We start from the raw sequence: 23,701 nt of genomic DNA, 5'->3' as shown, positions 1-23,701 counted from the left end.
ATTTACACTTTGTAGGTGTTTCACCAAAGCCAACAGCACTTTCAGCAGCAGCTCCCTTCCTGTGGTTCCAGTGGTAGCACCTTATCCTCAGGATGGTTTGGAAATGAAACCCCTCAATCACATGAAGATACCTGTGTGTCTGGCTTCCACACTCCCCGACTGCAGCCAGTCACCTGAGGAGAGCATCAGGGATGATGTGGCACCAAGACCTGCTCAGCACACTTGCTGTCAGGACGATAGAAATGAGATCAACTCTGGCTGCACGGAAGACACAGCAGAGTTCAACCGAGGTACAGGGAGACATTATAAATCTTAAGTTTCAGGATAGTCTTCAGTTACCGAAGACCTGTATAAGCGAAGGTGATGCTTTCAGAGTGCTCTCTCTCTGATCAACTCAAGTATTTCTTAGACACTGGGTGAGGGGTATTAGATACTTCCCAAAAAGTTGACTAGATAAAGGATTCTTTGAAATTCTGTTATTATTCATATGCTTCATCTCAGGCTGTTAATCCCATTAGATTTTGGGAAAATAAGTCCAAGTAGGCTTTGAGTGAGTTTGTGCCTGAACAGTAGACTTGCTAGAAGAATGCATTTTGTGGTCATAGGCCTCTTGTTCATTTGAGTTGATTCTGGAGTTGCAGCCTTGCTTGAAGGTTTTGGGGCTCTTCAGGGGTTTGCTTGCACCCTCAGATGAACTGTGTAACTGTTCACGAGAGCTCCATTTTACTTTAAGCCTTTTAAACCTAACTGTCTCCCTCAAATCCACACCAGACATAACTGGGCTCTACTTTTACTTATTATTCTTTCTTTATTGCTCAATGTTTTTACACTGCTTTGTAAAAATCAGCCTTTATCATTTCATAATGCTCCAAAACCTTTGTGTTTTTCAGGAGACAGCTGTGTCCATTCAGAAACAGAGAACAGAATTTTAAGTTGGAATCCTCTTATTCTGCCACCTGTATCAAAGGACTGTACTGAAAAGACAACATGGTCTCCTCCTGGCATTCCTTTAGACAGCCCTTCAGGGGTCCTTCAGCAGCCCCCGGAATCCTGAGGGTGTGCAAATCACTAGTCGTGTTCCCGCTTCAAGCCAGTAACTGCACAAAACAGGCCTGGGAACGGACTATGTGAAGGACATTAATTCAAGTCAGACAAAATCATTATTTATTTTTTTGTAGTAGTAATGTCATATGAATGTATCTTAAAATGTGTGCCCTTTTATATTATTTATGCGTTAAAATTTTCCCTCCCTATTCCTTCCTCCCACTCAGTAGGAAACAACCTAGTTTTGCATAGTTTTCAACCATCTGAGAGCAGTGAGATCATTCCATGTTTTCCAAGAACCTCAGTGACAGTAAGAGCTCCTCCTGCAGGGATCCAGCCTATTGGCTCATTCCGCTGAGAGGGAATTGCACACACCATTTGAAGTTTTCAGATGAAAGCTGCCTTTCAATATCATGTTATCATACCTTCTGAGAACATTTTGAAACCAACCACAGTTGTAACCTGATGTTTATAATTAGCAGATCTCATGAGTTTTATGAGTGCCTTCCACAAAAGTGATAGTTGACCTATTGACTCACTCTCTGTCTCTGTGTGGGCACAAGTTATGTTCAGTTTTCTAGATGCTAATCATAAACATTGTCATGGACAAGGTGGAGGTTAAGGTCTAGTTGGGTCATTGCAGTATGCAGAGAGGGAGCCAAGGCCAGAGAGAAAAAGAATGCCTTCAAGTCCTACTACTTCGAAATTGCATTGGTTTATAAAATGGTCAGCATGGGGCTCTTTTTGACTGTTTCTAAGAGTAGGAACAAAATAAGACTGAAGTGGTGACTTGAGAAGAAAGATCCACATTTGAAGAAGAGAGAGGGTTCCAGGGAGCCCTTGTTGGCAGAAGCTCTCCCATTAGTATAGGACGGTGCTCATGGTGCCACACCACCCAAAAAGCATCAGTTTCTAACTTCCAACATGGGCAATACCTGGAAGATGTTAGTGTCAGAAAAGACTTAATTTAGAGGGAAAGAGGTATGGTTTGAAATGTCTTGACCTTTTTTTGAGAATGTCCTCATTGTAAACAGGCCCCTAAAGCTTTGGTTAGCAGAGCTCGTCAGTCAGGTACTGCTGCCTCTGAGTGACAAGGACATTTGCAGCTGCTTTGGAAGGCTTTTCTTCCCCACGCTATCCATGTGTTTAATAGCTTGAGTCCAGCTTTAGTGGATCACTGCTCTCTTTTGGATTGTGCATCCCCTTTAGAAAAGAAACAAAATGATTCTCCTTATGTAGAGTCAAGCAGTTCCAGCATAAATGAAAAAATTCTACAGTTTGCCAGAAATTGCAGTGAAATAGACTGCAATACTATGTTAATCAACTTTCTATATAAATGCATCAGTATTCCCTTACATATGTCTATATATTTTATAAATAGAACTCTTAGTGAAATGCGCTGTTTATTCTGGGTCACTATGCAAGAATGACTTGAGTAGGATGCAGTGAATGTCGTTTCATAGTCGGGTGTTAGGGATGCTGTAGAATCAAGGTCCACATCCCAGATGTCCAAGCCTCTGCTATACTGGATTTATGCTTCATGTGGCTTAGATGCAATTAACTCTGGAGGGGATTGCTGCATCCCTTACTTCTGTGACTAGCAAAGGACAAAGTCCGTGGACACAGAATATGAAAACATGCCCCGTGTTTGCCAGTCAAGTCACAGCAATGCTGTCACAAAGGGAGTTTTAGAAAACTGGGGCATAAATGTTCGTAGGCAGTCATTTTGATTCAGGAAACAGAGGTGTATTAGCATGAGCCTTAGGTCATAAACTGCTTTTAAAGACTGAGTTTGAATGTGGGATTTGTCCACTAGGAAGAGAAAAAATTTTACCTTTAGGGCAATCTCATTGTGGACTGCTTTATTTATATTATTAGTAACGCTGTTTTAAGTGTTATCCCTTTTATTGTATTTTATTTATAAAAAAAGCCTTTATATATTGAGATATATAAATATAAATATATATATATAATTACCTTTGTGTGTAGGAGTTATGAGTTCTCCCTAACCGTGAGTTGTTCTGAACTTTTGTTTCCTGCACAGTCACCAGAAACAGTCCTGCCTAATGTCTCTTCACCAGAAAGTCAGAGGACATAGTACAGTGTGGGAGATAGCACTAACGTGTGGGGTCAGTGCTGTGTACCAGGCACCGTGCTCCGTGCATGTTACTGCCATCTCATTAACCCGCACAGCAGATCTACAAAGTAGGTGTCAAAGTCACACAGCCTCAAAGCATGAATTGGAACCCAGTTTATTGGGAGCCATAATCTGAGCTCCTTCCATTTTTCCGTACTGCTTTCCCTGAGCACTGTGGTTTGCTGTTTGGATGGAACCAGTCCAGTTCCACATGCTCCTGTCCACCCTGCTGCGTGATTCCTCTGACGTGCTAACTCGACAACTAGAGGAACCGCCTTCTGTCCTACGTGGACAGGACTCTGTGCTTATTACTGGTCCTCCCGGAGTCCTCGTTTCTCCCTGTGACCGTCCTCACCACCACCCCCGCCTGGGAATTTGATCTCTCGGCTTAGTGATCATGTAGTTGGTCAGGCCCCTTCATGTTCCTTCTCGCCTTGGAATTCTCTGTGATGGTTTTAGCGTTGCGCTTCCCCCACTCCTGTGATATCCTGTCACTCTCTCCTTTCTGTCCTCCTTTCGCTTATGCACTGATAGTCTGGTGATAGGCGCCGTACAGGATGTAAGTGAAGTTGCAGTGTTTTGTACCTTTTAAAAAAGCCTTTCTCTCTGGGTTTTGTATTTGTGGATTGAGTCAGTGAAGACTAATACATCCATATTAGGCTGCTGATGTCACAGATCTCACTGCAGCTACAATACTGCCACGAAGTTCGTTTTGTCATTGAATTTCACCTGTGTTGCTCTCTTTTAAAGCAATAACTTTGAAAAGATGCATGTTTTTGTATCATATTGAAAAGTATGTTTTGTTTTCCTTAAAGTTGTAATATTATGTTTTGAAATTGTACATATTTTAAATGATGTAGCTCTGACAGCTTTTATTTGGTTTGTATGATTTTATATTAAAAGAGAATGCTGCTTTCATGTGGAGTAGCCCGTGAGGGTGGGAAGATGGGGATGCTCAGATACTCCCTGGCTGTCTAAAGCTGCTCGTGGCTTGAGATGGGGATGGATGTGTGTCTCACTCTGAAGTTCTTTGGAACCTCCACCCCTGTTGTCCCCTGAAAGTCCCCTATGCATGCCCAAGAGCCAAGAGAGTTAGTCCCTTCTGTTCTGCCTCCAGAGATCCTAGTCCTGAAGGAACAGGATCTAGGACAAGTCTTATGGGGAGGCTGGGAAAAAGCCTGAGCCAAGGAGCTGTGCGGAAGCAGGCAGAACCCCTTAGGGATTCTTCCGGGATTTCTTTGGAGGGAAGGGAAGAGGATGGGAGGGAAGCACGAGGAGAATGGGGAGGACTGGTTGCTTCTCGCATGTCGTCTGTTTTACTGTTGACCAGGTGCAGCACCTGTGTGCACCCCAGAGTAGGACTTCAGCCTCCTCGAGAGGCAGCTTTGTTTTACTGCCCTAAAAAATCAAAGTGCACGTGCTGCTTTGACCAGAAAGCCAACAGGGTCTTTTGCATGGGGTGGGGCCTTGTTATATTTTCTTCCCCATATTTAAATAAGCCTTCATTAAACCTTAGCCCCAGTCCTGAGAGCTTTGAGGGAACTTGAAGCCCCTTTCCTAATAAAGTCTAAATCTCTGAGAGCCTAAGAAGCAGCTTAAGTCTCTGTCAGCTTTCCGTCTCCTCTCAGGCGCCACTCTCCTTGTTCCTGGCAAGACCGTCCCTTGGCTCTCTTGCCTTTCCTTCTCCCCAGAGTCCGCTGCAGAGGCAGCTCTGCGTCCTGACTCTTCTAGTCAGTTGAACAAGCGTCTGTTTGTGTTTTACCCAGCTTTCAGACACACGCTAGGAGCCAGTGAGTCATGCTGGCAGCCCACAGAGTATGACTTGGGAACAGCCCCGTCCCCTGTCGGCCAGACCCCACAGGCCTGGTGGCAAGCAGCTGCGTCTGGACACCTCTGCCGTGTCTTGTTGCACAGACTCCTGGAGTCTGGCACACCGTGCGTCCCTTTGACCCTTGCAGACCCACCAAAGGTAGAAGAGAGACGAAGCCCCTGCGATCTGCACTGGCTCTGCTACCACCTGTGATTAACCTGGTCCTAGAATAGAAGTGTGTTCTTGGGGAAGGAATTAGAGATTTAGAAAGTAAAGAACTCCTAGAAGAGCACATCACTTGCTACAGTTGAATGAGGGGAACATGTGCTGACATATCTTGCTTCCCATCTCCTAGCTTCCTCCCAGTAGGAAAACCTGGGGCCCAGCTGAACCTGCGATCAGCCTCTCCCTGTAGGAGCTGGAATTGAGATAACTCTCTGCTAGTGAGAACATCAAGTGTGATTTATTTCGAAATTGCTCAATTCACAGGCTTCGTCTGGAAGCAGCTACCTTGCTCGTGCTGCCATAGCCCCAGGCGCGGTTCCCAGTGTCCTCGTTTTCATCGTTCCTGAGACACCCGGCCAGTCTTTTCTCCAGTGGTGTGTCTTCCTCATCCTTCCTCCTCTAACTTCCACAAGCTGGGCTGAGACTTCTCTTGCAGCCAAGTCATTTAGAGGCACTGCAGCTGAGCCTTCCCGGGTCGTAAAGGCTGGGTAGGAAGTGGGGAGGGGTAGTTGGTGTCTTACCTACCTTAGTTTTAAGACCAAGTGTGACAGAGGGGACCTTTCTGTCCCCTACCTGACTCCCTCAAGCATATTGCACCATCGTGTTTGGGCCTCATGGTGTTGCAGTCACTGTGATGGTGACGTTGACTGGAGCATCCGTGGATTCTTGTGCAGGACCCGAACTTGGGGTGGTGGGTGCTATTTCAATGCCTGCAAAGAACAGACATGAGCAAAGGAGAGCGACGCCTTGGGGTGTCTCAGATGTTCTCAGAGGACAAGAGAGACTGAGGATCACACATAAAACTGTTCTTATACAGGAGTAATTTCTTTGGGATAAAATCCAGCTTACCTGCCTGTGCCTCGGGACCTTCCCTTAAAGCCCTAATTTGATGACTTTGCTCCCTGAGGGTGAAGTGGGAGAGTAGTTAGTGACAACTATTCTTTCCCAGCCTTCCTTTCCAGTTAGAGGAGGATCGTGACCCCTAAAATGACGGGTTCCACACTCACGTGGGAACAAGCAGCTGACCAAGGCCTGTAAGCAGAAAAGGAAAAGGCACATTACTTGAGCAACCCAGGAGAATAACCCTCCCTTCTCTGACAGGCTCTGAACTAGAGACTCAGAAAGCCAGAATGGCGGACGCCGGATGCCTGGTTGGGGGTTGGAGCCCCAACAGACATCTAGCACTGGGGAGAGGTCACGGTGAGGGAAGAGCCTACGTTCCTTGCCTAGGGGAGGCCACATCTCACCTTGGGGTAGATCTAGAACTGGCCACCTTATAGGGTCAGCAACCCCACCCTGCAGCTTGCCGCTCACGGGGGAAAGTCTCTGGGTGCCGGGCAGCATACTGGAACACCAGGAGAGAGGCTACCGTTGCCACCACCATTCCCGTGCCTGCTGCACCCAGCACTGCTGGATAGGCACTGAAGGGGGGGTCCGCTGGGAGGGGAGAACGCTGCTTGCATGGGGTAGGTTTAGAGGCGCCCCGGAACCTGGCAGTAGCGGCTTTTAGGTCCTAAGCAGGCTATCCTGCTCATCCGGTTCCCCCTCCACCTGAGGTGGGCCATCAAGAGCAAGGCTTGACCCAGAGCATCTGGGGAGCAGGTCTCTCAGGGAAAGAGCTCTCTGCATGCCTGGTGCTCTTGAGGTTCCGAGTCCCCTGCCAAGTCCCATATTTCTGGCCCAGACCAGTTATCTTGGCAGCATGGGGCTGAAGGGAAGAATGCCATAAATGAAGGAAATCCCAGGATGGAGAGAGAGCAGCAGGAAGCCCAGAACCCACCTGTGCCCCAGGAAGTGAGACTGAGGCACAGGGTTGGGCCCCTACCCTTATTTAATCACCAGCCCCTTGTTCCTGCCTCTTCCTATTTCTTCTTAAAGCTGAACTATGGCTCCTACCTTTAGACCTGGGGCCTCCGGAGCCTCCCAGGGAGTGATGGAAAGACAGCAGTGGAGATTACCTGAGGACCCCGAGGAGAGGGTGGAGGAGAGGACAGAGACTGGGGATGGAGGAATTCAGTAGGAAGGAAGCAAAGGAACAAGGTAGGGGATGCCCTGTGAAGAGGAAGATGACCAGGTTCAGTTTCGTGGAGAAGGGGTGAGTCCCTCCGTGGCGCTAGCCCCAGCACCTGGTATCTTCACCTCAGAGGGATATCCAGCTGTGCGGTGATTCAGAGCTAGGATGCGGAAGGCATAAAGGACCCCTGGGTCCAAGCCCCCCAGCCGCCGGCCTCTGCTCTCTGGCTCGATGTCACTAGCTGCCGTCTCCCAAGCCCCAGCTCCTGGGCCTGGGACCCTGGCCCTCCGCTGCACCAGGAAGCCCGTCCAGTTCCCAGGGCCGTCGATGGCCCACTGCAGCTGCACCTCCCTCCGGTGTCTCCCGTAGGTCAGGCGGCTGATGGTGACGTTGGGAGGAGCTGGATACCCCGGGGTGGGGTGGGGACACACGTGGGCTCACGCGTACCTACAACCATGCGTGGATGTGTGCCTGTGCACCCACATCTGTTCCAATTTTGTTGAGAGAGAGCCGGTAGTGTGGAAAAGGCTCTAGACCGGGCTTTGTAGACTTGATCAGTTCTGTGTAGTTCCGGTCTATGTTGACCTAGACTTACACTTCCGGGCCTCAGTTTCCTTATCTATAAACTGAGGAAAGGAGATTATTCTGACTGCGTGGAGTAACGTTTGCCTGTATTCAAGAGAGCATCACATTCCTGCTCACACAGACCATCTGGGTTCCTGCTTTGAGGGCCTGTCTGTGCCTGAGGGAGCTGACGTGTCCAAATTTTGGAGCAGGGAATTTCTGTGCCTAAAGGGCCGTGGCTGAAGGTTTCCCCTCTCCCTCACCACACACACGCACACAACCCCTCACTCACTCAGGACCTCCAACAGGACACTCTGACTGCTGTTGCCCAAGGCGTTGAGGGCTACGCACTGGTAGGTGCCCCTGTGGCATGCTGGGTCTGCGTCCCGGATTCTCAGGTGGAGCTGGGCACCCTCAGGGTGCAGCGTGTATCCAGAAGTGCCTGATTCCACCTGCCGTCGCTGGGGGCCCAGCCAGAGGAGCTGGGCAGGTGGCATGCCCCCCAGGAGGGCACACCCCAGCCAGGCCTCTCTCCCCTCCAGCACTGACACCTGGGGCTCAGCCACTGCCAGCTGTGGAGCTTCTGCAGGGACAGAGAGAGTGAGGCTGGAAGATGTCCCCTGTGCCCAGGCTCCGGGGAAGGCTTAGAGGTAAGGTGCTGGCCAGCGGTGGAGCGGATGGGAAGGGGAGTGGGGGGCAGCTGAGGGGCTGGGCCAGTCAGCCTCCTCTTTCAGGCTCTCATTCTATGCCAGAGTCCTGTCACAATCTGCTCCATGGTTTACTGATAATAGCAGTGTTCCTCCAGGCTCCTCTCCCACCTCACCGCAGTCTCAGCTCCTACAGACAGGGCTCCTGCCTCATTCACCTCTGCATTAAGCACCTCCCACACAGCCCCTGGCACAGGACCTCCTTCTCCCTAATGGCCCTCACCTCCCCACCCTGGGAACAGGGTGGGCCCATAGCAGATGCTCAGTTTTTACGGACTGACTTCTAAAGACCCAGAGTTTCAGGTATCAGTGAATCTCCTGGGATGGAATTTCCAGCCCTGAGACTGAGTAATAAGGCAGGGAAATATTTCGGGTTGAGGGCCTCCCTAAAGCTGCTGGAAACATGCTGGTCACCAAGCCTTTGGAGACCAAGATGTAAATCATTTCGTGAGATCTGTTATACGTGACGGCTCCTCTGTTTGCTTTTCTCACATTTTTTTCCTTCAATATTTAACTCTTTTTTTTCTTGACTGGGCAATAAATAGGACTGGCAGGGCCAGATGGAGACAGGGAAAGAAACCAGACCAAAAACAAATAGAGGGAGTGAGAGAGGTAGAGAGACACCTCTGACACCTGAAACACTAACGCAAGTCAGGAATAGAACCAGGCATCTCAAGCAAGGTGATGCAAATGCGGCAGTCAGAATCTGTCATTGTCTAGATAGGCACCATCCAATAATGAAAGCCCCCAGCCACATGTGTCTGTGGAGCACTGGAAATGTGGCCAGTCTACACTGAGATGAGCTGTAATTGCAAATACACCAGATTTTGAAAGCAGTGTGAACAAAAGGAATATAAATATCTCATGAATAGTTTTTTATTACATGTTGAAATGATAATATATGGAATATATTGAGTTAAATAAAATGTTTCACTTATTTCTTTTTACTTTTTTTAATGTGGCTACTAGAAAATTTAAAATTATATATATGGTTCACCTTATATTTTTACTGGACAACACAGACCTAGTCCAAACTCCCTGATCTTACGGATCAAAAAAACTTGAGTCCCTGGGAGGTGAGGTGACTCAGTCTCTTGACTCACTTTGCATTCTAGCACAGCCGCCCCCCAGAGCCCGTCATCCTGCTTCCAAAGGGCTGCTCCTCCCACACCAGCCGCAGAACCGAGTCACCAGCCCCCACTCACCCAGCTGAAGCCGGCAGTGAGGGTCGGGGACCCTGAGTGGGTGAGTGCCTCGGCAGGTGAACTCTCTGCCAGTCAGATCTTCCCGGGCCTGCAGGAGGTGGACGGCCAGCGAGGAGCTGCTGCCGCCCAGGGGCTGCTGCTGTCCATCAAGCCAGCTCAGCACGGCAGGGGGCTCACCTCCAGGCCACTCACACCTCAGCATGATGAACTGGTCTCTGATTGTGCCTGTGGTCCAGCAGGTGGGGCTCAAGAGGGGTTCCCCTGGATAGGAAATGATGGTTCGGCATGACCCAACAGGTGGAGGAATGGCTTGGCAGGCCTACCGCATATCTCGCTCCTTAATTTATTGCTTCACTAACTCATTCATCCATGTACTCATTCATTCATTCATTCATTCACTCACTCATCATGTATTGAGGGCGATCACGTACCAGAGAAACAGTGGGAACAGACACTAAGCAAACAATTACAACATAATTTGATGAGTGCTAGAGTATCGGTAGAAAGACAGACTCTAGAGGAGGAGGACTTTGCAGACAGGATGACATTTGAACTTGGTCTTGGTAGATGGGAGGGAGTTTCCAAGGCAGAGATGAAGCTAAAGGCACATTTCAAGACCAACATGCAATCGAGCCGTAGAAGTACAGTGCGAGGTCGAGGAGAGACTGCTGACCCTGGAGGCTGGGAGACAGGTAGGGCATCACAGGGCTCCAAGCCCGAATTGAGGAGGACAGGGCACAGTGCAGATGGAGACCAGGGCTGGAGTGGAGAGAAGGTGGGAGGTAAGGTCTGAGCTCAGTGCTGCCCACCTCCTTGTTAACATGGCAAGTCTTAGAGAGTTTGTGGTCTGGAGCTTCACCCCAGATCTGAGGGCCCCTCTAGGTGTCTCCTCTGGCCCCCACGACCCCTCTGCCTGGAGTGTCAGAGACCTGCTGCTTCCTGTGTCCACTCACAGAGCGTGATCCTGCAGAGGGCGGGCAGTGCCAGGGCTGGGTGCTGGCCAGTGCAGGTGAAGACACTGCTGTTGGGGAGCTCTGTGGCTGCACGACTCCAGGTGACATTGCTGTGGGCAGTGGGGCCAGTTCCCTGGGGCCCTTCCCACTGCAGCTGGGCAGCTGGAAGCCCCCCAGGCCAGGCACAGACCAAAGTCACAGCCCCAAGGGTGGGGAGCACAGCACAGGAGGGCCGCCCCTCAGGGGGATCTGCATGGGGAAGTGAGTGAGGATGGGGCTGGAGGCCGGGGCTGTTAAGGGTAAGGGAAGTAGGTAAGGACAAGTGGCGAGTGGGGAAAGATTGATCCCTCTGAGGGACTGGTGAGGAAAAGGCTGAGTCAAGGGGAGGGGATTATGGGGAGGCAGGAGTTCAGAGTCCCTGGAGAATCCCAGAGCACACGCCGCCCCCCCCCCCCCCCCCCCCCCCGCCCTCCCCGCCCCCGCCCAGGGAAGCCCCCATCTCCTGTTCTCTTCATTGCCCCTGGACACTATGCCTCCCTGTCATTACTCTGCCCTTCTCTGTGCCTCAGTTCAGCCCCCAGGGCCATGGGAATAATTACTTGGGGAGGGAGCTATATAGGGTTAGGGGCTTCCCCTCTCCCTACCCCTTCCCGTGGATTTCTTAGCCTCTCCCCCGGGGCTCTGCAACTCTGTTTGGTACCCCAGACCTCCCTCCCCCACCAATTTTGACACCACTTTCCACAAGGCACCTGGGGTCTGCCAGAGCACAGGCCTGTGGTGGCTCCAGCCATGGGTGGCCCCTACCCACACACTCACAGTAGATGGTGAGCCGGACAGTGGTCTGTGTGCGGCTGTCCAGGCGGCTGTTGTGGGCCAGGCAGGTGTATAGGCCTGTGTGGGTGCGGCCAGCGCTGGCGATGATGTAGGTAGGCCCAGCGTGGACCTGAGTGTGGTCACGGAGCCACACATAGTGACTAGGCGGGTTGGATGCAGCCAGGCAGTTCAGGGTCACCTCTTCCCTCTCACTGGCCCAAAAACCTTCCTCAGTGAAGCCCGGCGGCTCTATGGTGATCACAGGATTGTCTGGACCATCTGGAGGGCAAGGAAGTCTTGTCACACCGCTCCAATCTTCATTCCTTCATTCACTCATATAATCACTACTGAATTCATCCACCATTCAACAAGCATGTATTATGCACCAACTGTGCCAACCATTATGCTAGCCCCCAAGGAACTCAGAGCCCAGTGGCCAGAGCACAGTCTAAGTAGGTGATCAGAGTCCGGGGAGGTGAGCACCATAGGCTGTGGGAGCTCAGGAGGGCAGCTGTGACTCTGGGAGGCTTCCCTGAGGGACTGGCGGGCTGGGTTGAGGTAGGGGGACTGGCCAGAGTTGGCTAAGCAGAGGAGTGGCAGGGAGCCCAACCCTCCCAGTTTGCCCGCAATTGAGGGGTTTCCTGGAAGTGGGCTGGTTGGTGCTCCTAGACTGGAGAGGGAAGAAAACAGAGTGGGAAGGTACCCTGAGCATGATCCCAGCAGCCAGCCCTTCGCAGCTCCTTGAGTCCCGACCTTTCCCTCTCTCCTAAGCCCCCACTCCCCCTGACTCCCAGAGAGGACTGAATTCCCTGCCTGCTTCCATTCTGCTCCCACCTCTTTCCAAGAACTGCTCAACTGTCTGCTCCCCAGCCCTCAGTTTACAATTCCCACAAACCGCCTGCGACAAGACAGACAGGACGCCGTTAGTCCTTGCTCCTTAAATCCTCCAGACCGACACTGTCCAAGAGATATATACGAGCCACAGAGGTTTTAAATTTTCCGGTAGCCAAAACTTAAAGAGGAAAAATAAGCAAACCCAACCAAGCCAAAAAACACTAGTAGGTTTTAATAATATATTTTATTTAACCAAATACCCAGAATATTGTCATTTCAATGTATAATCAATATAAAGTTATTGACGAACTATTTTCTATATATTTTTTAGATGCTCTTGAAAGTGCAGTGTGCGTTTCGCACTTGAGCCTGTCTCAAGTTTGACCAGCCACGTCTCAAGTGCTCGGAGCCCTGCGAGTGTCTACCGCGCTGGACACGGTGGCTCTAGACCGTCCCAGCCTCCTCTTTCACACAAACTTCTGATTTCTTTTTATTTGTAAAGTTAATTTTTTTTTTTTTAATTTTCAGAAGTTCATTAGCATTACATGTTCTCCTCTTTACTGAAATAACAGGTCTGGTCTTTCATTCCCTTTTATATGAGGTTGCTGCTTCTTCCTCATTGGTTGTTTTGGTTCTTTGCATGGTCTAAAAAGTAATCCTTTGCTACATGTGATCTAAAGACAAACTTCTGATTTCTACCTTCAGGCTCTCAGCCTCAGACTTGCGACCAACTTGCTGCCCTCTCTTCCCACCAGGGGCCCTCCACCCCGTTTCCTCAGGGTTCACTTGGTCCCTGAAAGTCATTCGGGCTCAACCCAAAGACAGAATTTCTGGGCCACGCCTAAAATTATGGGTAAAATTGTGACTATGAATGTATGCATGTTCCTGAGAAGAGGAGCCCATGACCTTGAAAAACTTCAATCCCCTTGTACTGGAGCCTTTTGGGCCCCTGTGCCCTGGGTACAGTGCCCTGAGGCTCTTGCCTGTTGGAGCCTCTTGGAGATCTGGGGCCCTCCTGGGGATCCTGAGGTGTGTCAGGAAGCTGAGCGTGGGTGGGTAGGGGGTTGCCAGCCCTGACCCCCACCCCCAGTCTGACTCACAGATGACATCCGGGAAGGCTCCGTCACTGTTCAGCCGGTTGACAGCGTTGTGGGCACTGCACATGTACCAGCCCAGGTGTGTCCTGTTGACTGGGTCCAGCTGGAGAAGTCTCTTCGTGACCCCCACCAGCGCTTCCCGAGAGCCTTGGGGTGCCTGATGCTGCCAGGCAAAGGTCACGGGCTCGGTGCCCTCCCGCACTGCACACGTGGCCACCACGGAGGTCCCCTCCACTGGGGACGGGTCACTCAGCCGCACCTGAGGCTTCGATACAGGCACTGGCCAGAGGAAGGAGAGGCCCTGTGTTTGTTATAGCAGACCCAGGCTGTGCCGGGCTGGGTGCAGCTGCCCAGCCCTTGCTGGCTGGGGGCTGGCCTGCCCCCTATGCCCCGAAATATCCCCTCCTCGTGATCCCAGGTTTCCTCTCTCCCTGGAGGCAGGGCCCTGTAGAACCTGGGCCCAGAAGAATACACTGGGAAGCACACGCAAATAGAAGCAAAGCAGCATGCAAAGCAGCTCCAGTCAGCCGGGGTCCCGGCGAGGCCCCTCACCCAGCACGGCCAGAGCGAGGTAGGAGTAGGTGGCGTGGAGCTGGCCGCCGGCCACGTGCGGGGCCTGGCACAGGAAGAGGCCGCGGGCACCCTCCCGCAGCTCCCTCAGCACCAGGCTGCTGTTCTGCAGACTCACGGCCCCCAAAGCCGAGGCCCCGGCCTCCACCTTGGACTCTGCTCCATTGGTGACAGCCACAGGATGGGGAATCAGTGAGCCTAGGGGCGTGAAGCTCCAGAAGACCACCAGAGGGGCAGGCCGGGAGCCACAGGCCAGCTCCACAGAGCTGCCCCTCACTCCTTGGATGGATGCGGCCTCCTCTGCGCTGGCTCCGAGGGTCGGATGGGGCTGCCCTGGGGACAGAGTGGCAAGGCAGGACGTCTGGGCTGTTCTGGGTTCTCCTGCTCCTCCTCCTCACCCAGAACTTCTGTTTTATTGTTCTGCAGACCCGGCCAACAGGACAGGGCTTGATGAAGACGGCATAAGCCCTTTTGCAGCTTGTGGGCAAGAGAGTTTCTGAGGGAGCCTGCGAGTTTCCTGTTTGGATGTGCTGTAGGAGTGGGCTGGGTGGGAGAATCCTTGACTGAGACCAGGGAAGGGACTGGAGTAGAGGTTCCCATCCTCGTGGGTCATCAGACCACGTGGAAAGCTTGAGAAAAATATAGATTCCTGGGGCTCATCCCAGACTACTGAGTCAGAATCCCCGGGGCAGGGGGCTGGGGGTCAGGAATCTGTAATTTTAACATGCATCCAGAAGTCAATCTGATGATCAGCCAGATGGTGACCCCTGAGACTCAGGAGATCTACACGGCCTCAGGCACTTCAGGCTCTGGAGGTGTCTGCGTAAGGATTCCGGGGGGATTCCAGACCCACGGCAGCAAAGGGAGGACGACCCCAGCCTGCCATCAGCCCATCCAGCACTCATTCATTCATCAACTGTTCATTATGGAGGGCCTGCTCCATGCCAGGCGCCCAGGTTACAGTGACAATGAGACGCCCCATCCCTGCTCTCACGGAGCTTTCAGTCTGTCAGACATTGAAAGTCATTATGGGGTGAGGCAGGCAAGAGGTGCTCTTTTCTGCTCAGGGCCTAGCACGAAGCACAAGTGTCTGCCCGAGCACCATGGTCTGCTGCCCCTTGTGGCCAGGCGACTATAAAGAGCCTCAGCAAACTTATGAAAATAAATCTCAGAGGACAATAGAGCTACAGGAGTAATTCACACGGCTTCCACTTGCCAAGTGCCTCCTTTGTGTGGTGCCCTGTCCTGGACTCTTCACGTGCATCGCCTACTGACCTTAATTGCGGTAACACCCCCTGAGACTCTGAAACATGAAATCCCTTTGTCTAAAACCACACAGTAGGAGGTGGAGCTGGCATTGGAGCCCCGTTGAAGCTCCAGTCTCAGACGCTTCCCACTGCTACCAGCTTCTCCAGAGAGAGACAAGGAGAAGACAGGCGTGGAGTCGGAGGAAGGGACAAAGGCAAAATTCCAGTGTTCAATTACCCAGACACCGATTCTTTGCAACCCCGTGGATGCTGATTTGGCCCAACTACCAGCATCTCTCACCTAGACTGTTGCGATGCTCTCTCAGCTGCTCTCAGCTTCTGAAAACCATCTGGCTTGGAGGAAACTTTCTGAAACCCAGACCTGACCACATCACTCCATGCATCCAACCTGACAGTGGCCCTCAGGATAGCTTCCAGCTTTTTCAGGTGATTAATGTGGGATGCCCTCTGTGTTCCAGCCCTGCCTCCCCCACCTGGCATATAGTGGTTGCTCAGAGCATGCTGGCTAATGTCTAGCAGATGAACAAAGTTAATGGACTTCATTGAGTGGCTACTCAAGTGCAAAAGGAGGATCCCGAGGAAAAAAGAGGAAGAAATAATGAGAGGTGAGTGGGGAATGGGCCACCGTGGAGAGGTGGTCTGAGTATCACTCACCTGAGACCCCTCGATACAGAAGGCAGAGGGGTGTCAGCAGCAGGAGACTGACCCCCCAGGGCCCCATCTCCCTGGGTGGCCTCCTGTCTGAGGCCTGTCTGACTCTCAGGCTCCCTCTCCCCAGGGCAAAGACCAGCCCTGGAAGGACTCAGGTTACCAACCTCAGCCCTTCTGACACTTCCACCCCCGCTCTCCTGTTACCCTCTCTGCTCTGATTAGGGGTGAATTATTTACCAGACGATTCATTCCATCCATTGCAGAGTTGGGGAGGGCAAGACCAGGCTGGGGCAGACCAAGGGGAGGACCCTGAGCTCCCTGCATTTTCGTTTTAATGATATGATCAAATTAGAGAGTCACAGAGCAAAGGGCTGGAAAAGGCCACAACCTCATCCAGCCCAACCATCTGCCCAGTGCAGGCCTCCTGCCTGCAGCCCTCCAGACCACAGGGGTCAGGAGATTCGGACGCACCTTTCAATGCCCTCTGGCCCCTCCCTGTTCTTCGTGTTTTGTTGGGAGAAGCTGCTGGAGTGGTGGAAGGAGCTCTGGAGTCAAACACCCCCAGGGTTTGGGTCTAACTGACAAACTGCGAAACGTTAGGAAATTTCTGAGCCTCTCTGAGCTTTGGCTTCTTCACAGACAAATGGGGATGATAACACTTTCTTTCTTGTAAAGATTATTGTGAATATTGAATGAAAAAACTTATATTAGCATCAGGGGTCTTCTTGGGTACGAGTACAGTCCTATCTCTTGACTTGGGTCACGGTTCATCAAGCTGCACATTCATGTTTTATATACTTTTACATACACTTGTTAAAATTCACACATGCACGCACGCACATGGATGAACAGTGTCCAGCATGTAGGCGTACACCATCAGTCATGCTCCTGGTTAGATCTGACCTACAAAGTCTACACCCTGCAGCTGGAATGGAGAGCAGCTTTCCTGCTGGTCAGGGCTCTCTGAATCCTGGCACTCTCCCTCTTCCTCTCAGCATGTCCTGCTGCCCTAACTGTCTTTGAGTGAAGCCTGAGATAAGGTCAGAGTTTTCCATCCTCTGGGGGCAGGGTTGGGGGCAGGGTAAGATTCCTGAACCCCAGTGAGACGGGGGATCTGATATCTGGTGTCAGGTTCGTCACGGCTCAGCTGGGACAGGAGCTGTCAGGGCTGAGTGCCAGGCAAGCTCCTCCCGGGCCCAGAGATGCTCACCATGGCACTCTCGGCCCCTCACTTGCCCTAGAACAGTGGACAGACCCTGTTCTACTCTCATTCAACCCATGGCCAAGGTCCCTCCATGCCCTCCTTGGGTCTTGAGCCCCGATTCCCTTCTAACTCAGCTTTGAGCCGAATGGTAGATGGTCCCTGAGAGTCGGGCTCCCATGTGGTGAAGATGTCACATGTTCCCCTGACCCTACTGACCAGTCCATACGGCACACTCCTTTTGATCCCCTCACCCCAAACTGGGAATGTTTTCAGCACTCCATTAGACCTTCCTTTGGGAGCAAAGAATGGGGATCTGGGACTGCCATCTGCCTCAGAGTGGGCAGCAGGCCCTGGCTCTGGAGAAAATCTGAGAACTCCACAGGGCGAGTCGGGAAGCCTTTGAAGGATGCTCTGGCCGGCAGCGAGGGCTTGTGTGCGCCTGAAGTTCTCTATTCTGCTTGTGGGATTAGCCTCTTTTTCTTTCTCACTCAGAGCCATCAGGTCATGGATGACTTGGGAGGTTCTCCTCAACCCACTTTGTCCCCTTAGTAAGGGAGACCCTGGAAGGAGGAGTCAGGGAACAAGGTGTATTACCCAGGATTCTCCAGAGAAACAGAACGAATAGGATGTGTGTATATATAGAAAGAGATTCATTATAAGGAATTGGCTCACATGATCATGGGGGCTGGCAAGTCCTGAGATCTGCAGTTGGCAAGCTGGAGACCTGGGAGAGCCCATGGTGTAAGTTCGGGTCTGAAGGCTGGCAAGCTGGAGACCCAAGAAGAGCTGATGTTTCAGTTCGAGTCCAAAGGCAGAAAAAGACCGATATCCTAGCTCAAAGCAGTCAGGCAGGAGGGGTTCCCTCTTATTTGGGGGAAGGTCAACCTTTTTGTTCTATCCAGACCTTCAACTGATTGATGAGGCCCACCCTCACGAGTCGAGGGAGCGATCTGTTTTACTCAGTCCACTGATTCAAACGTTAGTCTCATCCAGAGACATCCTCACAAACACATCCAGAATAATGTTTGTCCAAATATCTGAGTACCCCGTGGCCCAGAGAAGTTGATATAAAGTTAACCATCACAGAGGCGAAGTGTGTCCTGCATCCTATGCCCTGGCTCTGCCAGACCAGGCCCCCCAGGGCAGAGCTGCAGCCCCTGTCTGGAAGGGACCAGGAGGCAGGACTGGAGTGGGATTGCTGGCTCGGGCTGCTGTCTCTGCTGCTGTGGGAGCTCAGCGGTCAGGGGAGACAAGGTGAGGGGACCTTCACTTTTGAGAGACTAGAGAGCACAGCGGTCAGAACACAGCTTTGCCTCTTTATTACTGTGGATCTTAGCATGTTGCTTATCCCCTCTGAGCTTAAGTTTCTTCATTTCTATAATCATTTTCCTGAGAAGAATAAATGAGTTTATGTATATATAGCACACACCTATTAAAATTACTTATGCCCCTTGACCTGAAGAATGTAAACAATTAATTCAACACACATTTCTTGAGCATCTACTAAGGTAAGGCACTGTGCTGTATATGGTAGGGCACCTTCCTTTCTCCTGTCCCCTTTCTCGAGGAGTGTCTGCCAAGCCAGGGAAACCTGGTACTGTGCTTTGCTCTGGGTAGGCTCAGTGCCCAGGCCATGGGGCAGGTGCTGCAGGCTCCCAGGTCTGGGTGCCTGCTTTTCATCTTCCCCTCCTGCTCAGGCTTACTCCACCCTGACTGGGGGGACCCCATCCACAGCCCACCTTGGTCCCCAGGCCTCACATCAGCACCTCTATTCATTGCTCTGGGAGATCCTGGAGGGAGGGAGAGGAGACAGCGTGGAGTCAGGAGCAATGAGGGGTCAACCCTGGAGGGGTTTCTCAGCTAAACTATGAAAAGAGGTGCTTGGAAGGATAGACTCGAGCATCCAGACTCTTGAGTAGTTTGAGCTGAAATTCTGGAGAGCCAGGTAGAAGGCTCTGAATGGGGCAGTGGGCCCTCCCTTGCAGCACAGGAGGCGCCTCCGCAGCCTTCGGGAGAGATGGCCCTGCAGCCTCTCCCACTGACCACCATTGGGTGGGCATTGCACTAGCTGCACGACCTTGGACAAGAAGCATAGCCTCTCTGAGCCTCCTCCTCCTCACCTCTAAAAGAACGTAATAATAGCTACCTCTTCAAGTTATTGGACAGGTAAGATGCAACCACACATGTCAAGCACCTAGCACACAGTAAGCTTTCAATAATTGTTCATTCTCACCCTCTTTCTCTTTAGGTTGAACTGGAATCTTCTTCCCTGGCACTTCTATCCTTGAGGTTGAATTCTCCATTGAAGCTTTGCAAAATTATTCAAATCCCTCTTCCAACTGAAAGTCATCTAATATTTGCAACAGCATGTCCAGCCCTTCTCTTCTCTGCCTGAATAATAATTAGAGTTACCACTGATTGCCAGGCATGTGCTATGTGTGCTAGGCGTTTCCAACACTCCATGAGATAGTTCTGCTACCTGCATTTTACAGTGGGCTCAAATTCTCTCCACATTTCCCCCGATGACTTGATTTCCCATGCACCATGTTGCTCCCCACCTTTGGGCATCTCCAGTTTGTCCCATCCACTTGAGGCTGTGTTCACCCTGGGCTGGCCAGAGACCTGTGGAACTGCTAACTTCCTGCTCTCTGATGAAAAGATTCAAAATTGTTCTCAGTTACTACTCTGTTAGAGTTTCGTTTGTCCATCTGGTTGACGTTTATTTCCTGGCCACCGTGTACCAGGGCCTGTTCACTCTACTGCTTTCCTGGGCCCTCACCTGGCCCAGGAGGAAGGCTGGACAGAACTTAGAGTTCTGAGAGGAAATGGCAGCTCCATGGGGCTCCCCAGGTCTGTTGACAAGGCAGTGGTGTGGCTGCCACAAGCTCCCAGGTTTCTGGCCGCTGCTTACTTTCTGGGAGCCTTCTGCCTTCCTCTGGGCAGCGGCGTGTCAGACTGTGGTACTTGTTAAACTCAGGGTGAGATGACTCTCGTCCCTGGCCTCTTCCTGCCTTGCACTCACGTCTCCGCTTCTCTGAGCCAACCAGCAGGCCCCTTCTTTTGTGCTGTGAGTTTTAACCCAGCTCTCCAGCCTGTTGTGACCATTTTGAATCCTGATTCTGAAACCCCAGGCTTTTAGAAGAATAGAATGTGGAAGGACAGGGACAGCTGGGCTGGAGCAGAGGAAGCAGATGCTCCTGGAAGTAAATGGCTTTTCCACGTGTGTCCATGTGTGCCTTGTCAGAGGCCAACCATAGGCCCTCGGGGACCCCAGCAGGAGATGAGCCAAGGGCTGGAGAGGAAATGGGCCAGAGGCTCTGCAGTCGACATGGCTCCCGCTGCGTTCATGGCTGAGAGGAGGAGGGGGGAGAGCAAGAGGGACAGAGGGCCCTGCAGGGGTCACTGCTTAGTCACTTTGTAAACTGCTCCTTGGAGACCGGAGAGGAAATGAATGAGGCCCTAGATGGAGGGGTGAAGAAAGGGAGCCCAACAGATCAGGAGAGGAAGGAAGGGGAGGCAGGGGTAGGCAGAGGCTGAGGTGTGACGGTGGAGGCCAGAGCCCCCCAGGGCCACAGGGAAGGAGGCCTGGTTTCCGTGCCAGCTCTGCCTGGTGATTAACCGTGCATCCACCTGATTGACCGCTCCCGGAGTCCTTTCGCAGCCAGCCCTTCCCACCCGCCATGGGCAAGACGCCCCATTTCTCTGGGCCTCCGTTTCCTGATTGGTTAGGAATGTGATCATAAGGCTGTCCAGCCACTTCTCGGGTTGTTGTAGGAGTGGGTGGGTGGACAGGGAGGAGAAGACTGTGAAAAGCACAAACCGCTGTACGGAAACGGGGGTGTAGAGAGAGAGATCTTGGAATCAGGTCAGCGTTCAGATGCTGGATCCGTTGCCCACTAGCCGAGTGACATCAGACAAATTACTGCCCCCTCCGAGTCTCAGTTTTCCCCTGAAAAAAGGACTAATTGTTTATTAGGCAATGTCAGAAGATGATTGTCAATTTTGCTGTGTATAATTTTTTTATGACTATGTAAGACAACGTTTCTGGTTTTTTTAATGAAAAGTAAAATATTCAGGGATGAGACGTGATGGTGTCTTTAGTTGACTTTAAGACATTTCTGCAAAAATAAAGTAGATAAGTTCTGGCCAGGTCTTTAGTTTCACATTGCCTCAGAGATTTTTACAGGGCGGAAGCAGAACCTGCTCGACACCAAAGTGAGCAGCATTTCCCTATTTTTGTAAAAGCCTAAATTCATTGAAAAGTTGTGTGAAGTGTTCCCAGTGGAAGTGGCGAGAAGGAGAAGAGAGAGTGCCTTTGGCAGCAGTTAGAGTGGAGGAGAAGAGATTTCCCTGAGTGTAGGGACAGGTCAGAGGTCACTGGGTCCCTGGAGAGGATGAAGCAGAGAGGCCAGGCCCCTGACCTGCAGGGCGGAGAAGTGGAAAGCCGTCTGCGTCGATGTTACAGGCCCTCTGAAGGTTTGAACAACAAGAACGCCAGCAGCAGCCAATTTGGCCCCGAGGTTAGAAGCGTCTCCCTGTTTTTGGTACCTCATAAGCCTGCTGGATTCTGGTGGGACTCTGGGAGGGCAGGGGTCCCTGTAATGGAGTCAGCTTTATTTGATTTTAATGAAACAAAGGAATGGATGCTCTTGCACACCTAAGTTTGTGGAGAAGAATTCACACCCACCTCACTGCCGTTTGATGATTAGTCGTGTTATTATTATGAAATAGACCGGAGCTGGGGCCACGACTCGGTTTCAGAGTGTGAATGCTGCTCCCCTGAGAGGAGTGCTCGGGAGCACTGGAGGTTCTCCCCCGGTGAAGGGCCCAGGCTCTCCCCTGCTCCATCGGGCAATGGGGCTTTTACCCTGCCCCAGTGACAGTGTTCGGACAGTTTTCTGTGGTTGAGGACCTGGGTGGAGAGCTCAGCCTTGGCTGGACCCAGTGGCTGTCTGTCCAGACAGGGTCGAGGGGGAGCCAGGCCAGGCACTCGAGGTCTGTGGAGGAAGCCAGGGCCCAAGGAACCCTCGTGTCTCTCTCTCCATCTTCGGGCCTGGTCTGCTTCCCCTTCCCCCTCCCAGTGTTCTCCCCCAACCTGGCTAGATTCTCTGAGTTCCCTGGCTGGGGAGCAGGAAGGGGTAGGGAGTTTCCAGAATGTTTCTATAGAGCTCCAAGGGGAGGCTTGGCAACTGGAAATTGTCAGGCGTCTCCTTGGCAACTAGCAGCCAAATAATTCTGGAAATGGAGGAGGGAGGGGGGGTCTTTGCAGCACGGCCAAGAGAAGCAGCCCTCAGCCCCCAGAAAACTTGAATTCCTCGTTACCTATGTCAGTCGGTCTCTGGTCAAGAGACAGAAACCACGCCAGTTAGTTGAAGGGAGAGAATTTAATATAAAGAATTGATAACTAGGTATAAAATTGTTAATTAGGTAATGGAAGGGTAACGAGAATGTTAGGTATCATGGAGGTGGCAGCAGTAGGAGCAGCTACCAGTCCTGGGGCTGGGAAAACCAAAGGAAGAGGCTGGAATTACTAAACCTTAGACATTTCAAAGAGGGAACCCAGAGCCTGGGACCTAGACCTCTGAGGAGGAGGCTCCGAGCAAGAAGGAAGTCCCCCTGGGATTGTGCCCAGACCTCTGAGGAAGGGGCACCTGCCAGCTGGTGCTGGGGTCTCTGGGGCAGGGGTGTGGAGATGGGGGTGGATGATGAAGCTGCAAGTGGTAGAAAAACTGCAGACTGGATTCAGCTGCTGCTTCAGGATGGGCCTGCTGCTGCTGGGGAAGAGCCATTGTTGGGGTGACACTCACAGGGACCATATAGATGCAGACAGTAAGGAGCATGTCCTCTTTTCTTCCTCCAGCCTGCAGCCTCCCCCAGGGGCTCTTATTGGGAGAACCTAACAGGGAAGAGCTGGCAAAGCAGAAATGTGGGTTCACAGGGCCAGCATCCCAAAGCAGTGTATAGAGGATGGGTCTGGAGCTGAGAAGCAAGAACCTTAAAGTATTAGTCACTGAGGGGTGGGAAGTGCTCATCTTCCAGCCCCAGCTTCAGTGGAGAGACCAGTGCGGAGCACACAGTAGGTGTTCCACCATGGTCGATTCCTGAAAGGGTGCCTGGGCAGGCCTTCCTGGACTTACTCTGGCTTATCTTGAAGAGTTACTGACGTTCACAGCCTCTGACAGCTGGAAGGAATTTGTATAATGTAATGATGAAAACAACAGCAGTGAGGAGTATTTAGATGAGAGTGGCCTTAGGAAAACTAACTATAAATCACTGTGATCAAATCATACGTAAAGGACAAGCTAAATAGATCCATGGGACAGAAATAGAAGCAAGTCCAGAAATATATCTCAGTACATGGGGATTATAGTATACGATAAAGGTGGTGTTTCAAACCAGTGGGGAAAAGGATAGTTTATTTAATAAATTGTATAGGCACAACTGGCTATCTGTTTGAAAAAACAAGACAAAGTTAAGCTTTCTACCTCACAAGTTATTAAAATAAATTTCAAATAGATGAAAGATTTAAATGTACTTAAATTTAAACATTTAAAACAATTTAAATATTGTTTTTTCCATTTAAACAATTTCATGAGGAAATATTT

At 51.3% G+C, this 23,701-nt stretch overlaps 2 protein-coding genes across 5 annotated transcripts in view; one reads left to right on the top strand and one right to left on the bottom strand.

The window, feature by feature from the left end:
• CDON (cell adhesion associated, oncogene regulated) overlaps positions 1-4,622 on the top strand; it is a 94,958-nt gene extending 90,336 nt beyond the window's left edge. For all 4 annotated transcript variants that reach the window (XM_046685449.1, XM_046685445.1, XM_046685448.1 and 1 more), the window contains exons 19-20: positions 16-290; positions 891-4,622. In XM_046685449.1, coding sequence (XP_046541405.1) covers positions 16-290; positions 891-1,054 — 439 coding nt within the window. In that variant the 3' untranslated portion in view covers positions 1,055-4,622. The remainder of the gene's footprint in view (positions 1-15; positions 291-890) is intronic.
• Positions 4,623-5,828: 1,206 nt separating this feature from the next.
• Positions 5,829-15,962, bottom strand: VSIG10L2 (V-set and immunoglobulin domain containing 10 like 2). The gene is made up of 12 exons (XM_046638271.1): positions 15,896-15,962; positions 13,956-14,306; positions 13,407-13,682; positions 11,476-11,751; positions 10,660-10,908; positions 9,707-9,967; positions 8,087-8,377; positions 7,343-7,639; positions 6,531-6,653; positions 6,224-6,248; positions 6,066-6,118; positions 5,829-5,926 (listed from the first exon to the last, which is right to left on the bottom strand). Exons 1-12 carry the CDS (start codon positions 15,960-15,962, stop codon positions 5,829-5,831), a joined length of 2,367 nt encoding a protein of 788 aa, XP_046494227.1.
• Between the last annotated feature and the right edge of the window lie 7,739 nt (positions 15,963-23,701).

This window comes from Equus quagga, chromosome 14, assembly GCF_021613505.1.
Source record: "Equus quagga isolate Etosha38 chromosome 14, UCLA_HA_Equagga_1.0, whole genome shotgun sequence".
Classification (NCBI taxonomy): Eukaryota; Metazoa; Chordata; class Mammalia; order Perissodactyla; family Equidae; genus Equus; species Equus quagga.
This window is presented reverse-complemented; position numbering and strand designations above follow the sequence as displayed.